The following is a 14,513-nucleotide window of genomic DNA, read 5'->3' on the forward strand; positions in this document are numbered from 1 at the left end:
TCACTTGCTTAAAATGGTTGGATTGCACTTAAAGAGCATTATTAGGCTGTGAAAAGTTTCTGACCCCAGTAAATTTCTTTGGGAACACACAATAAGACCTCAAAAGCAACAATACCTACAGCAGAAAAATTTATAAAACCATAGTAGTAAGACAAACAACATAATACAGCAAAATATGTAGTATTATCCAGTAAAGCACACAATCATAGTCATCTGAATAAGGCCTAAATTCATTGGACTAAGGCCAAAATTCATCAGAATAAGACCAAAATTCATCAGAATAAGGCAAAAATTCATCAGAATAAGGCCTAAATTCATTGGAATTAGTCCTAAATTTATCGTAATAGGTCCTAAATTCATTGGAATTATATGGCCAAAATAGCGTATGGGACAATCGGGGGCCATTGTTCTGGCCTCGGCCTATTTGGGACTATGTTTGGATGCCCAAGTCTGACCGGCGCCGTTAGGGCGCCACTGTTTTGGCACCGGATTTTTGACCCTGTTTGGGGTTATTGGTGGGGTTAGAAAATGGGTTAGTGTTGAAATTATTAGGGGAGTTAGTGATGTACTTAGGGGTAGGGTTTGGTGTTATTTATTTAAAGTGTTATTTAAGCCTGATTTCCATTTAGGTCTTATTCCAACGGATTTAGGACTTATGCCGATTTAGACATGAACAATACCATTAGGTATCTAATGATACTATTTCCATTAGTAGGGACGTTCAAAGTAGAATCCCAAGGTATTCAAGAATAGTAGGTTTCAAATCTAGAATAACGAATCCAGAATATTGAATCCTTATGTAATATGTTGTATAATTTTTACTATTTATGAATATTTGGCATCTGTATATGACAACACAACAATTTAAATGACACATTTTATTTGAAATAAATGGATATTATTGAAAAAGAAAAAGAAAGAAAAAAAATACCAACAAAATAGAATAAACATAATACAAAAATAAAAAAGTTTAAAATGCATAGAGGAAAAAGAATGCAGTCTACAAAAAAAAATTGTTGCAATTTAAAACATTAAGTTCTTCTAAATGATTTCTAGTAAGCCTTGAACGTAGCTTACTGGAGGTTAGGCCAGCACTTGAAAATGACTGTTCTGATGACGCAGAGGAGGCAGGTATTGCAAGATATATTTTAGCAATTTGTTTTAGATTTTGGCATTTTCATATTCTGCTAACACTTCTTCAAACCACGAAGTAATATTTTGAGCAGTATGTACAGCATTAACTTCTGTTGTAGTAATAACCGAATTGACCAATTCAAATTTATCATTTATCTAGTGGGCTGTTATTCCGAGAAATGACTGCATTTTAATATTAGACCAAAGATCAGCAGTAAGGGAGATGCTTTTTGAAGTATGTAGCATATTTATGCTATGCAAATGTACTGTTGCAATATGTGACATATCAGTCCCCATTATAGATTGGTAAACTGTCATTATGATGTCAATAAAATGAACAATGACATAGTTGAACTTGCAGTTTCTTGTCCTGATTATATGGGGAGTGAATTAACTTCACTGGGTGTTTGCCTTTTATGCAGTTTATGTGGATCCGTCTGGTTTGGCTAGCTTTTTGGTTACCTCATGTAGAGAGTAGGGATGATGTAAATAATATTCATATTCATGAATTTAAATTCATATTTAATTCTGATGTTTATATCAGGTAATTTGATAAATATTAGGGATTTTCTAAATAGAATCCCAAGATAGACTAGAACAGAGTTTCCCAAACTTTTTTGGACTACGGACCATTATTTGTGAATCTGTTCTTTCGCGGACTGAAATACAAAACAAATGATAAATAAAACTGATTTTTATTTATTTACAAACTGACAACATTAATGGGACTGATGCTTCTTTGCTTCTTTTGCATAAATCATCAATTTTGACGCTCTACGAGAAATCAAGGGCGTCTAAAAACGCTCTGCACACCCACGTTCGGCGCCTATGAAGCCAACAATAACGAATCCAGATTATCGAATCCTGCTATTAATTATTTAGCTTTGATTTTTTTTGGTGGAATATTCATAATATATATACCAACTGCTGTTACCCTACCAGGCATAGTAACATAAATAAAAAAACAGCTCCTCTGGTATTCTTGACCAACGTTTCCAACGTCATCAAAACAGATGTTATGCTCTTGGCATGCTACAAGCACCTGCTGAAGGTCTAGTGGCAAAATGTTGTCGCTAATTATTTTCTTATCGTTTCGTTGTACATGTTTTTTTCTGCATTTTTTCTTAGTGTGTTTTCCGTTTATTGTACGAGTGTTTAGTGTCATTCACCCACATGAAGACGGCTTGCAAAGGTTTCCGAAACGTTGGTCCCAGAGGAGCTTTTTTTTTATTTATAAATATATATATATATACCCTTAAGTGGCAAAACAGCACTAAAGCACCTGATCCATCCGGAATTAGTGCAGTTCTAAGCAAAAATGTCTACAACAATTAGTGCATTTAAATTATGAAGGATCAAAAAGTCTGACTTTTAGACTTTGATGTCTTGGACAATGCACTAATTTGACTTAACAAATCTGCATAAGAAGATTAAGTTTAATATTACCTGACCCACCCTAACCCAAACGCTAACCAGCATCCTAACCCGAATAATGTGCCTTGTTTAATAATTACATAAACCTTTTAGGTCGTAATACATTAATTTGTGACATAACAATCCTATATACCCTGAACGGGAAATTATCTTATGCCCACCCAAGTTTGTTTTTTTCCCCAGTATTATTACATTAACTTGTGCTTAACGCACATTATTTTGGTTAGGGTTCAGATTAGTGTTTGGGTCAAGTGTTATTAATTCTATCTCACAATTTTTGTTATCTTGTGTGAATTTTTAGTGAATATTTTTAATTTTTTGCGCCGGGAGTTTACCAAAAGGTACTATTAGTGCATTGCTCGACCTCAAGGTCTAAAAGTCAGACTTTTCCGCCCTTGCATGACCTAATTGTCGTAGACCAATGGTAAACTTTCCTGCCGGTCCACCAAATATATTACAATCTTAAATCTCAACTACAAAATGCAAGATGCTGAAGGCTTGTCCATCAAATTTAGAACTTCGTCAGCTTGGTAATTTGCAACATTGTGACGTAACATAGAGGTAATGGTCTACTTTGGACTTTATTGTACGACTCAATGCAAGTGTTGTACCCAACTGATTAAAAGTAGTCTACAGATCGTTTAAGTCTTAAATTTAAGACCAGTTGTATGTGAAAAACTTTAATAGAACCACGTATAACACGTATGACACGTATGATATCAAAGAGACAGCATAAAGTTGCTCATTGAATTTCAATTTCAATTCTTTGCTTTTAAGTTGCATACTATTGTCATTTTGGGCTGATTTTGATTTTTGAAGGTCCAACGATTCGCAAAATTTGTTTTGAAATTTTACCGTTCCATCAGATTAAAAAGGTTGAGAACGACTGTCGTAGACCTATTTGCTGAGCAATGCACTAATAACGAATTGGGTGACTAAACAGTATACAGTATATATAACATTCTATGTAACTATCATTTAAAGCAGCTGTGTAAATAATTGTGAACAACTACGAAAAAAACATAAGCATAATTTACCCAACATATTTTTTCCATATAATATGCCACACCGAATAGAAAGTTACTACTGCCAGAAATGCGTTTGTGTGTAAAACCTGAATATCGGCCTATAAGTGACCTTGAGTAACCCTGTAGTATATTTTGTCCGACGAAAAGCCCTAATCTAAAATTTTCACTCCTGTATGTACACTGTGGGTAGCTCTACGCTGTGCCGTAAACTCGCCAAACATTGGCCTAAAGTTGACCTTGAGTAACTCCATAGCACATTTTTTACAGTTTTTGTAAGAAAATGTTGCTTTTGCAACTTAAAGTCTTTAATGAAATTGTGAAATCTCTGCACCGGCAATGCAACACTTCATTGACATTTAATTATTAGGTGAAGGTTATCGCCAAGTATTTGGCCACCCGAAAAATACACTGACACCACACTACATGCCTAATTTAAAGGAAGCACTGTAACCACTACATGCCCTAATCCAAACTTGCCACTGATGTATGTAAAATTAGGCGCAACCTTCTGCGGTGAAATAAATAGATTTTATCTGTTCCAATTACCTGATATAAACGGCAAATTGGGATTCAAATCCAGTTCTGGAAGTAGAATCCCAAGGTATTCTAGGATAATTGGTTTCAAATCTAGGATAAAGAAGTTAGAATATCAAATCCTAGTATATTTTTATTTAATTATTTACCTTCTATTTTTTGTAGAAGATTTATAGCATACATACCCTTTAGTGACAAAACAGCAAAATTGGTACCAAACTATCTTTTTGGCTGTATTATTTACATAAATTCAAAACATTAACGCTATGCGCAAACTTTGGCCTACTTTTGCTATGTTTCTGTCTCTGTTTCTAGCAAATCTTTTAAGCCACAATGTACTATGCATACTATATGGCTCATTCACTCGGCAAACAAATTCTATTACATGGATTATAAATATTGTTATTTTGAGCAATAAAATTGAAAATTTCTCCCAAATTAATCAAAGAAAAAACAAATTCATGCTTTTTCAATTTAGTGTTGAGCTGCATTGCACACAATCCAAAATACAGCTTATCTAGATGTACCAGTGTTAGAGTAAGAAAAGAAGACATGTGTCCCCTAGGTTGTTCTTTTGCATCCCCCTTACATATTTGTTTAATGTGTTAACTAAAAATTTTTGCGCTTTCGGCGCAACTATTAGATCACTTTTTTCCTTGCTAATTGTCTTGTTTATCGTCTCAACATGGCAAGGTTGATACATTCGTTAGGTGAACACAGCATTTAACTTTAGGAAGGAGACCAAAAAACTATAGAATTCACCAGAAAGGCTGTCAAGGTTCTGCCAGCCTGCATTTCTTTCTGCAATGGCAAGCACGATGTCAATTTTACTATTAGCAAAGCAGTTTTCTGAGTTCTTTGCGTGTGACTACACTGAATTACGAGCCTGCATTTAGCCATCTGCAATACAAAATAAAGATTATTTTTCCTAGAGCTTGGTTGAGGAAAACTTTTTTGTTAATTGCACACAAAACCAGAATTTTCTTTCGAATAGCAGGATCTGCCGGAATCCAAATGGTGAAAACAAACGATTGTGGTTGCACATCAAAAATAAAAATTAAACTAAGTACAGAACTTAAACCCAAAATTAGTTTGATTAGATGTTAAAATATGATAAATATATTTCGCTACAAAAAGCATCATCAGTATCTCAAAAACATAACACCATATAAGTCAAGAAGTACCCTTATAAAAACTTAGACCAACTGTACAGTTAAGTTGTGTACTTAGTTTAATCTTGCACACAAAACATGTGATATATTGCTGTAAGCCTGTAACTATCATTTTATAAAATCAAGGCTCCTAAATGTGCGAAGACCCATAAAGACAGACAGTAAACATCTATCAGAGGAAGTGTTAAAAAGTGTTTAGAATTTTTAATCTGTTTACATGGACTCCAGTTTCGTTGAAAACATTTTCTGCATACGAAATACACCTTTCTATTCACTGATGTGACAAATAAACACTTGCAGATCAGCCAACCTGAACGAATAATGATAGGCGCTCCAACGAGAAAAAAATTGAGCGTTTTCAGTCAACCAGCCCAGATACGAACAAGAGAACAAAGACAGCATTTTGCATTTCATTTTGGTTTCGCTTTAGCTTAGGATGCTTGACCCAATTGCATTAAAAAACATTGTCATTTTACACAGTGACTTTAACCCAACAAAACCCCAAACCCACCACCTGAATACGTCACTGTATGTAAGAATTATTAGCTGTTGTACAATTAACATGTCTAGCAGTAAAATAAGCCAAGGAATACTATTTTTCATTTTTTGTTAACATTTTTAATCGACTGCAAGTTCCTTATTAAAAAATATACAAGCATAAATATTAGTGTCCATACTGCAGAAAATGATTCGCTCTTTTTTGAAAATAGATTCTGAATCTTCGACATGTCATCAATCTAACCAAGCAGTCTATAACAAAGTTAAATCAAGAATTCGGCGGCAAGAAAAACCCACCTGCAATATATATTGAGGTAAAAAAGGTTTTCACAAATTTAGTTTTGGTGACATTTTTATTTAGTTTTGGTGACATTTTTTTGACATTTTGAGGTGTAGTATAATGTAGTGACAATGCTTTGTTCTAGAAATACACATACAATTTATGTCACTATGTATTTAAATAGCACATAAATTGGCTTGGTGTGTGTGTGTCAACTATAAACAATCTGTAGCATCACAAGATTAAGTGTATTTAACTAAATGGTGTATTTAACTAAATGTTGACCTGTCTGTCACAAGGGATTTTTAAAAGCTGTTAAAGGTATCCATAAATCATTTCAACTTGAAGCTAGACAGGGTGAATGCTTATATATTAACAAGGATTATATATCATTAGGATGTAATTTTCTAAGGATGGCTTGTTTGTTGTCGCTGTTGATGGACTGTATAAATGCAACTATTTATAAGTATTAATTTTTCATTATTTTGTATTTCACTGCGTTTTTGTTGTTCTAGATGCATGTTCTAGTTTGGATTTTTTTTGTGGGCAGGCGGGGGGGGGGGGACAAAAAACCTACAACAGTATGACGTCATTTAGTTCTTTAGCTATCTATTCCTATCTAGCAGTAGCATTATCTCCAACGCAACATTTTTTTATATTTTCTTGTTTGTTGTGGTCGCGAAGCAATGAAGTGACTGGCATTATAATGTGCGCTTTATTCTTACTGGAGAGATGTATATGCGACTTGCCTTTTAGAAATACAATAACTGTTTGCTCTTACAAACCGCTGCAAATTGAAATGCGAAAAATGGTAGCAGTTTAGACCTGTGTCTCAGTAGCTGTTTCTCATGTAGTTCTTAACATTTCAACTAAATGTGGTAAACCTAGGGCCCTGTGAAAGCCTTACTGTTGCTGACATACCAATTGTTATTGCCACGATTCGGCCATATGCACATAGTACTTTGTATAGCTTTTTAGCAGAAATCAATAGACAGTTTGATAGAAGCGTAAAAAATACAATAAATAAAATACTATACATTTATGTAATACAACACAGTAAAAATGTACTATGGCATTCAAGAACGGTGTCGCCAGATTAGACCATAAGCAAAAGAGAGCTCAAAAGTTTCCTTGAACGTAAAGCTTTTAGACACCAAATGCCATTTTGTCACTGTCTCTGGAAATTGGGTTTGTGTTTTGGTACGGCAAAAGTCTAAATAAATTTAAAGTGAATATTTTGACTGCCAAGGTCTATACCAAACCAATATCAATGAAAATGTATCCCTTTCCAAACTACCCCCTTTTGCATCTAAGCCATAAGTTGGTTTGAAAAATTTTTGTCCCATATCTGTTTTTGTTTGTGGAAACAAGTAAAGGAAACTATATAACAACATATATACCAGGGCTACTCAATTACTTTTAACAAAGGTCCATTTACAAAAATTCCAATCTTGCCGCGGTCCGTTCACTCCGGAGAAAGATTACAACACAATGCATAACATATGGTAACAAATATAACGCATGTTACGCGAACAAAACACGTAGTTATCCTACAAAGTTATTTATTGCTCGACTAGCCAGCTAATGGGAGAAATGGCATTTCTTGTTTCTTGCTAATTGCTTAAATTTGGGTTCTAATGTAGTGATAGCGAATCGGATACAGTGATGAAGGTTTTCATTTGTCATACAGATGCAAAATTTATTCTTTATGAAGTTCATGATTGAAAATGGAGACTCGCAGCAGTATGGTAATCCACAAAAGGTGAGAACTTGCACTGCCAATTGGCGCAGAAGAGGAACATTACTAAAGAACCCTTCCTTTGACCAAAACGTTTCTGGCGTACAATTTCAAAATATTTCTTTCACTGCTACATTCTCCTGAAATTCGATTAGCTCAAGTTGAATTTTGGCCACATCTACCCATTTAAATGTTTCTACTTCAGCTGAGAAGTTAACAATATTTGTAATTAGAAGCGGGTTTTCAATGAACAGTAACAAATGTTTTCCAAGAGAAAAAGTCACCAAATTTTACTGCAAAGTTGTCAATCAACTTTTCAATAAATGCGATGTATCTGACATCTCTTTTCCATTTAGACTGCTCCAAAAGCCTCTGAGAATGGTGAAGTTGATTCTGAATATCATGTTTGAAAATTGTTCATTTTTTTGTATCATCTCTTTAAAATGCCAAAAATGCTTTTGCCTTCACATTGTTTTGACCTTCCAAAAAAAACATTCCCACCCCCTCTATTAACCAAAATCTCTCCAACACTCTTCCCTTACTTAGCCATCTGATATTGTTGTGTACCAGCAAATCTGAATAAAAAGCATTGTTTTCGGGAAAATAAAGAAGGCGGTGCTGTAATGCACACGTTGATCAAAGAAAGTTTACTAGTTTCATAATAGGTTCCATGACTTCAGGATATTCTTCTCCCAGACTGGCACACAGTACTGTTTGGATAATACAGTGGAAAGATATCAAACTAGAATTATATTTTAGTAATCGCCCAATCAGCCCCCTTCCTTTACAAAGCTTTGTTGGAGCAGATCCGTCTGTGGTCATTGAAATAATCGACTTCATTTCAATATTTCTCTATTCTATCATGCTTTTCAAGGCTTCATAGATATCTTCTCCTTTTGTTTTTCCTTTAAGAACAGCCACACGAAACAAGTCCTGAATAATTTTTTTCTTACTTTCATCATAATATCTCGCAAATACCATAAGTTGAGCATTGTCAGTTATGTCTGTTGACTCGTCAATAGCTAAAGAAATGCAAGGTGCGCTTTTCAGTCCTTCATCACGTTGCAGTACAAGATCTTCAGCCAATAATTCAGTTCTCCTTTGATGTAGAATTGGACAATGGAATCTGCTTTAATTTATCAATAATCTTGTCTCTCTGCTTACCATCCAACAAAACCTCAGCAGTCTGTATCATGCATTGTTTGACGACTTCTGCATCAGTGAAAGTCTTTTTATGTTTTTCTAAAATCCAAGCTATTCTCAATGAGCATTCAGTGGCTTTTTCTTGAGCTGTCATGGTATTGGCAAGTATCATGGTTGACTTTTCATACTGCTTGATAATATTTAAAAGTAACCTGTGTAAATAATGCTATTTAGCCCACTGACACTTACCCCTAAAAACTAACCCCTAAAAATATACTCTCTGACAAATATACAGCAACTGCAAACCTGTCTAGTTTCTTTGCTTTTATTGCCATTTTAATTACATGAATGAAAACTCTGTGCACAAAACTTGTTTGATTTGGCTTAGCCCCCTTTTGAGAAGTTTGTCAGCATAAGCATACCATGTGTCTGAAGGATGAAAGCTTTTGTCGCCCTACACGACCTACACTGTCAGTTTTTACCATGCCCTGCAAACTTTATTACATGGCTTGAAATAATATTCTTTCGTACTCATATTTCATTTTTTATAGAGTCAAGTCAACCTATTTTTAGAAAAATTAACAGCACTATAGTATTTAAATGTCGGAGAAGTACTGCAGTTTTCACCTCAAATGTAGCCTACGGATTGTTATATTAGTGAGCAACATTTATGCAAATCTCTTTGAGCAAGGTGTGTGTGTAAATAAGAAATAAGAAGTATGATATTCATTTCTGCTCATGTGTAAGGTGTGACTTTTTGTCGTTAACCAAGTAAGAAATGTGGAATTTGGTCTATCATTGGTTGGCCACCACTGCCATAAGGGATATTCCATATAAAATCATCAAAAATTAAAATTTTGTAACCACCCGTCTCAGGTTTTCATGATATTTAAATATGGACTAAACAAATGAGTCAAAAAAAAAATGCAAAAATTCCAATCTGTTAAAAAGTTTAGGCATCCTGCAATTTGACCGCTAGAGAAGTTTTTCGGACAATCTAAAAATGGAAATGTACATTTAAACGCTGTAATTTAAGCCAAAATAAAAGTACAAGTATGTTTCTTACCATTTTGGGGGTCAAAGATTCTATTTTGTCAAATAATCCAAGTCAAAATTGCATTTGGGAAGTTTTAGAGGCCTCAAGCGGCACTTGAAAAGAAAAAATATGTCTGTATATCCAGGCTAAATGGTGAAAGTCTGCAAATATTTAGAAACCCAATTTTTTATTAAGTTATTCTATATAGCAAGATCTGTCAAATAAGCATGAATCTTTAGACTTGTTGGAAAAAAGTTCTATATCCACAATGAAACGCCTACTATTTTGGTTACAATTCCCCTGATAAATGTATTCATTGTTTGTGCTGTTTTACTTATGAAAGCTTTTACCTTCTTTGTATTTTTGTATGATTTTTTGTATTAACAGAATATGGCTTTCTAGGAGACATTATATGACTTCCAGAAAATTTGTTTAAACAACATGGTTTCAAAATTAGACGCCATATAAAAATTGATTTGAAATAGCCATCGAAAAACAAGGCTCTTGTACGAATTGTAAAGGGATTCACTGACTGCAATATGCCTGGAGGCCTGAGAACTTACTGGTAAATACAATCTCAGAGATAAATGGCTTATTTGGCATATTGCCAGATGTCAGTAAGCAGCTAATCGCTGCTCAGTAAAATTGCCAGCGCTCATTAGAATGACTATTTAGAGCAGGGGTCGGCAACCTTTTTCTTGTCGTGGGCCAAACCAAACTTAACAAGGTTTCTGCGTGCCGCACAAAATGTCAACTAAGAGTTGTGTTATTAAAATGTTAGAACATCTGTGAATCAGGCTGGCCTCGGATCTTTTTTTGCACTTAAAAACGTGTTTAATTTCATTTAAGGAGGCAGTAAAGTGTTGGCGCAATCGCGAAAAAATAGCGTTTGTTTGGTTTAAAATTCGAGTCCACACATCCTCATCCATTCTACTAATGAAGAGTGTATTATAACTACTTTGAGGAAACAAGATAACCTTAATAGTGAGCGAGCAAAGCGATCGCCATTTGTTTTGGTATGCCGTCATTTCTTTTGAATTTCTTGCAAGTTTTTATATTACATTGCCGAAAATAGAAAATAAAAACAATGTAAAAAAATATACGTCCTACATTTTTAAATATGTTTTCCGTTTGTCCGCGACACAAAAGACAGAATAAAAAGGTGAACATACCAGGCGTAAAAAGATCATTTGTGCAAAGCACGAAAAATTTTTTGCACTTACATAGTTAAAATAGTCTGAAATGGACTGGTGTCTTGTCAAAAAGCCAGCGGGCCAGATGAATTACATTGGTGGGCCGGTTTCGGTCCACAGACCGTAGGTTGCCGACCCCTGATTCAGAGGTTAATTGTAATATGTCAGGAGTATGCATACTGGCACGCGAACTGAAGGTAACATATTCAGATAACTTAAACCTTTGTTCACAGCCTCAAGTGAAGTTACCGGAATTTTGCAAATAAATCGAGGAGCACTAACTGGAACGAAAATGCAAAATGCAAAACAAAATCATTAAATATTACATTATGTAACAGAAGTAAAGCTTTGATATGGAAAGGCTAGAATGCGCTTTACTGAGAACCTATTTGTCTACTTGTTATATAACCTAATCATCATAAAACTCTGAGATTTGGCTTATGGCAAATGATAGATATTAGGTGTTTAACGTGTTAATGAACATGTAATACTGATAAGCGGTATCTTTGATAATACATAGAAATGCTTAGCATATGCTTAATAGGTCATTGTCAGGTAAAAGTGGGAATTTCTTATCTGCAAAATTGTTCGAAGGTTTGGAAAAAGAATGGTATTAGCATTTTTCACTTTGGAAATACATGATTTAGATCTTGTGGCTGGCGGTACTCTTTGTCACATTTTGTACCTCATTTAGGCCCCAGCCAAAGCGATTGTCATGCTATCAACATCATCTACAGAGAATTCTGTGAGCTTATGTAGTTGGCGACTGTCTTGCCGCCTAGCGATCCATCTTAAACAATACACTACTTTTGACAAGTGTGTGCTAACAAATTTAAGAGTTTACTGTGTTTGACATGGTATCAGGTGCCTAATCAAAGAGGCCTTGTTCAATATCTATTTTTAAGCTGTAAACACACACGGTTATTGTAAGGGTCCTAACTCTTCTGGCAATTATGTATTTCAATTCACATTGAGCAGCGTCTTTCCTACTTCAACATGTGGGAAAAGTCATGCTGATTGCATGGTCATCAGAAATCTTCTGTTTTCCTACAAACTGCCATTTTAAATATTGCTATTGTGTCGGTGGTAATTTGTACAGACGACACCAAATCACATGAATCTTATTAAATGCTTTTAAAAGGATTTAAAGTTATTAGAAGAATGGACTCCAAAACATTCAGTGAAGCTACAAAATCCATTGTAATGTGAAATTTAAATTTACCTGCTTTGTCTTTAACAAAATGGTTCCTGCAAGTTTCTTTTTTTAGTTCAATTTGGATTTAAATGTAAAGATCTGATATTCTACCTAAAACATCATCAGACGTAACCTCAAATATGTCATTGTTACTTCCAATAGCCCAAAAAGCTGCCTTACTTATTTTTCGGAAAAGGCTATATTTTTGGATATGGAGAGTATTTCAATAAAAGAAACACATCGTTTTTTAAGAAAGTGTTTTCAAAATGTAATAAGAAGTGAAATATGGTCTGTCAAATTGACATGGAATGACCTTAGCGGCAGTTTTAAAAATCCAAAATGGTGGCCTTTTTCTGGCCAGATGAACCACAACTTTTTGTTTGATATGTCAACCTTAAATAATAGAATCAATGGAGAAATGCGTGTTTCTAATGTTTTTCCACATAAAGTTAAAAAATGGCATACTAAAATGTTTAAACAAGTGAACAGAGAGTGAATACTCATAGTTCAAAACAAAAACAACTAAAAATGTTGTTACCACACTTCAGGGAACTAAAAGCTGTTGTTAAATCCACCTTTTTCACAAAGGCACTGTAACCTAGTTTCACTTTCCAGTGAAAAAAAAAAAGTTTTCATGTAACATTATTCCTTTATGTATATGAAGATTGACTAGACTTTAGTTTTCATGATATTCAGTTAGCCATTTGAACCAGAACATAAATTTAATATTTGTTTTAAAAATACAGGAATACAGGGATTTGACGGATAGATTGGATGAACATCAAAAGCGCTTAGAACGACTTACTGACATATTGGAGCAGGATGCACTTCCTCATAGCAAATGCAACCTGAATTTTTCACCAGAATCCAGTGTTCACACTCAAATATTTTTTCCTCCAAATGGTCAATTTGATGAAACAAGTGAGTAAATAAATTAGTTTCCTTCATTGTCAAAAGATTGCAAAAATCAAGTGTAATTGAGTTTTTTGCTTTTGAAAAAAGAAAATTGTCTCCCTGGGTAATTATTTTAGGGTGAATGCAGGCTTATAGTGTTACCATTTTTAAGGGGGGGTGTCCCAAAATTTCAACTTAGGGAATTCCCCTATATTCTGTCAGATGATAATGAATAATGACCTCATAAAATAGTGATTTTAATGACGTCATAAAAAACTAACCAGGAACAATTACCGTCCAGGGCATATCCAGAAATCCAAAAAGGGGCGTTACCGAATTTTCAACTTAGGGAATTCCCTGTTTTTCCGTCTGACGTTTTAGTGACGTCATAAAATAGTGAAGGGTAAGACGTCATAATAGTGGTTTTAATGACGTCATAAATAAATAAAAATATAATCAAAACTGTCCATTAACGTCCAGCAAAAGCGTAACTTTAGACGCAAAGTAAACAATCCTGCCAGGCGCCAGCTGCAAAATGCTTAGCATGCAATCGTTAACTTTAGGAGGGAAACTAAAACAAGACCGTGAAATATTTGTGATTGATTTTGGTAGATCCCTGTATGGAGTTCGCTAAATTGCAAGCACGTCTTTCAGACTTACACCAACATCGGATATTAGCACAGACAGCGAACAGCAAGGAACATCAGCTTCTCCTAATTCAATGTTTTTAGCGAGAATAAATGAAAACCTCTTGATTTATTATGTTTAATTGCCAAAAACACTTGCTGATCAACCAACCCGAACTAATAACGATAGGTAAAAAATCCTGTGTTTACAGTCGACCAGACAAGAAACAAAAAACTTTGTTTTGCGTTTGATTTTGGTTTCGCATTAGCTTAAGTCACGTGACCTAATTACATTAAAAACATTGCCGCTTAGGACGGTGAGTGAAACCCTGACAAAAACAAACAAAAAACGATAATATCACTAACGAAAAGGGGGGTACGGACATGGTCTGTTCCACGCTAGAAAAACGCAACACGTCATTGACTCATTCCTGTCCGAATGTCACATGATTTCAATTGTATGCGAATAACTATGGAATTGTGGTGTCAGAACAGTCTCTGTGACGTATCTATCACAAAATTTTTGTTTTGTAGTTAGATTTTTCCGATTGCACAATAAAGCGTGCAATGACTCTCACTGTTACAACCGCTACAGCCGAGGGCTCCTT

At 34.6% G+C, this 14,513-nt stretch overlaps 1 protein-coding gene across 2 annotated transcripts in view; it reads left to right on the plus strand.

The window, feature by feature from the left end:
* Positions 1-14,513, plus strand: part of LOC146148602 (serine/threonine-protein kinase B-raf-like) — a 101,565-nt gene that overhangs the window by 14,457 nt on the left and 72,595 nt on the right. For both annotated transcript variants that reach the window (XM_083388417.1, XM_083388416.1), the window contains 2 exons: positions 6,013-6,114; positions 13,132-13,306. In XM_083388417.1, the coding sequence (XP_083244543.1) occupies positions 6,013-6,114; positions 13,132-13,306 (277 nt within the window). The remainder of the gene's footprint in view (positions 1-6,012; positions 6,115-13,131; positions 13,307-14,513) is intronic.

This window comes from Ascidiella aspersa, chromosome 4 (genome assembly GCF_963924565.1).
Source record: "Ascidiella aspersa chromosome 4, kaAscAspe10.2, whole genome shotgun sequence".
In the NCBI taxonomy this organism is placed as follows: domain Eukaryota; kingdom Metazoa; phylum Chordata; class Ascidiacea; order Phlebobranchia; family Ascidiidae; genus Ascidiella; species Ascidiella aspersa.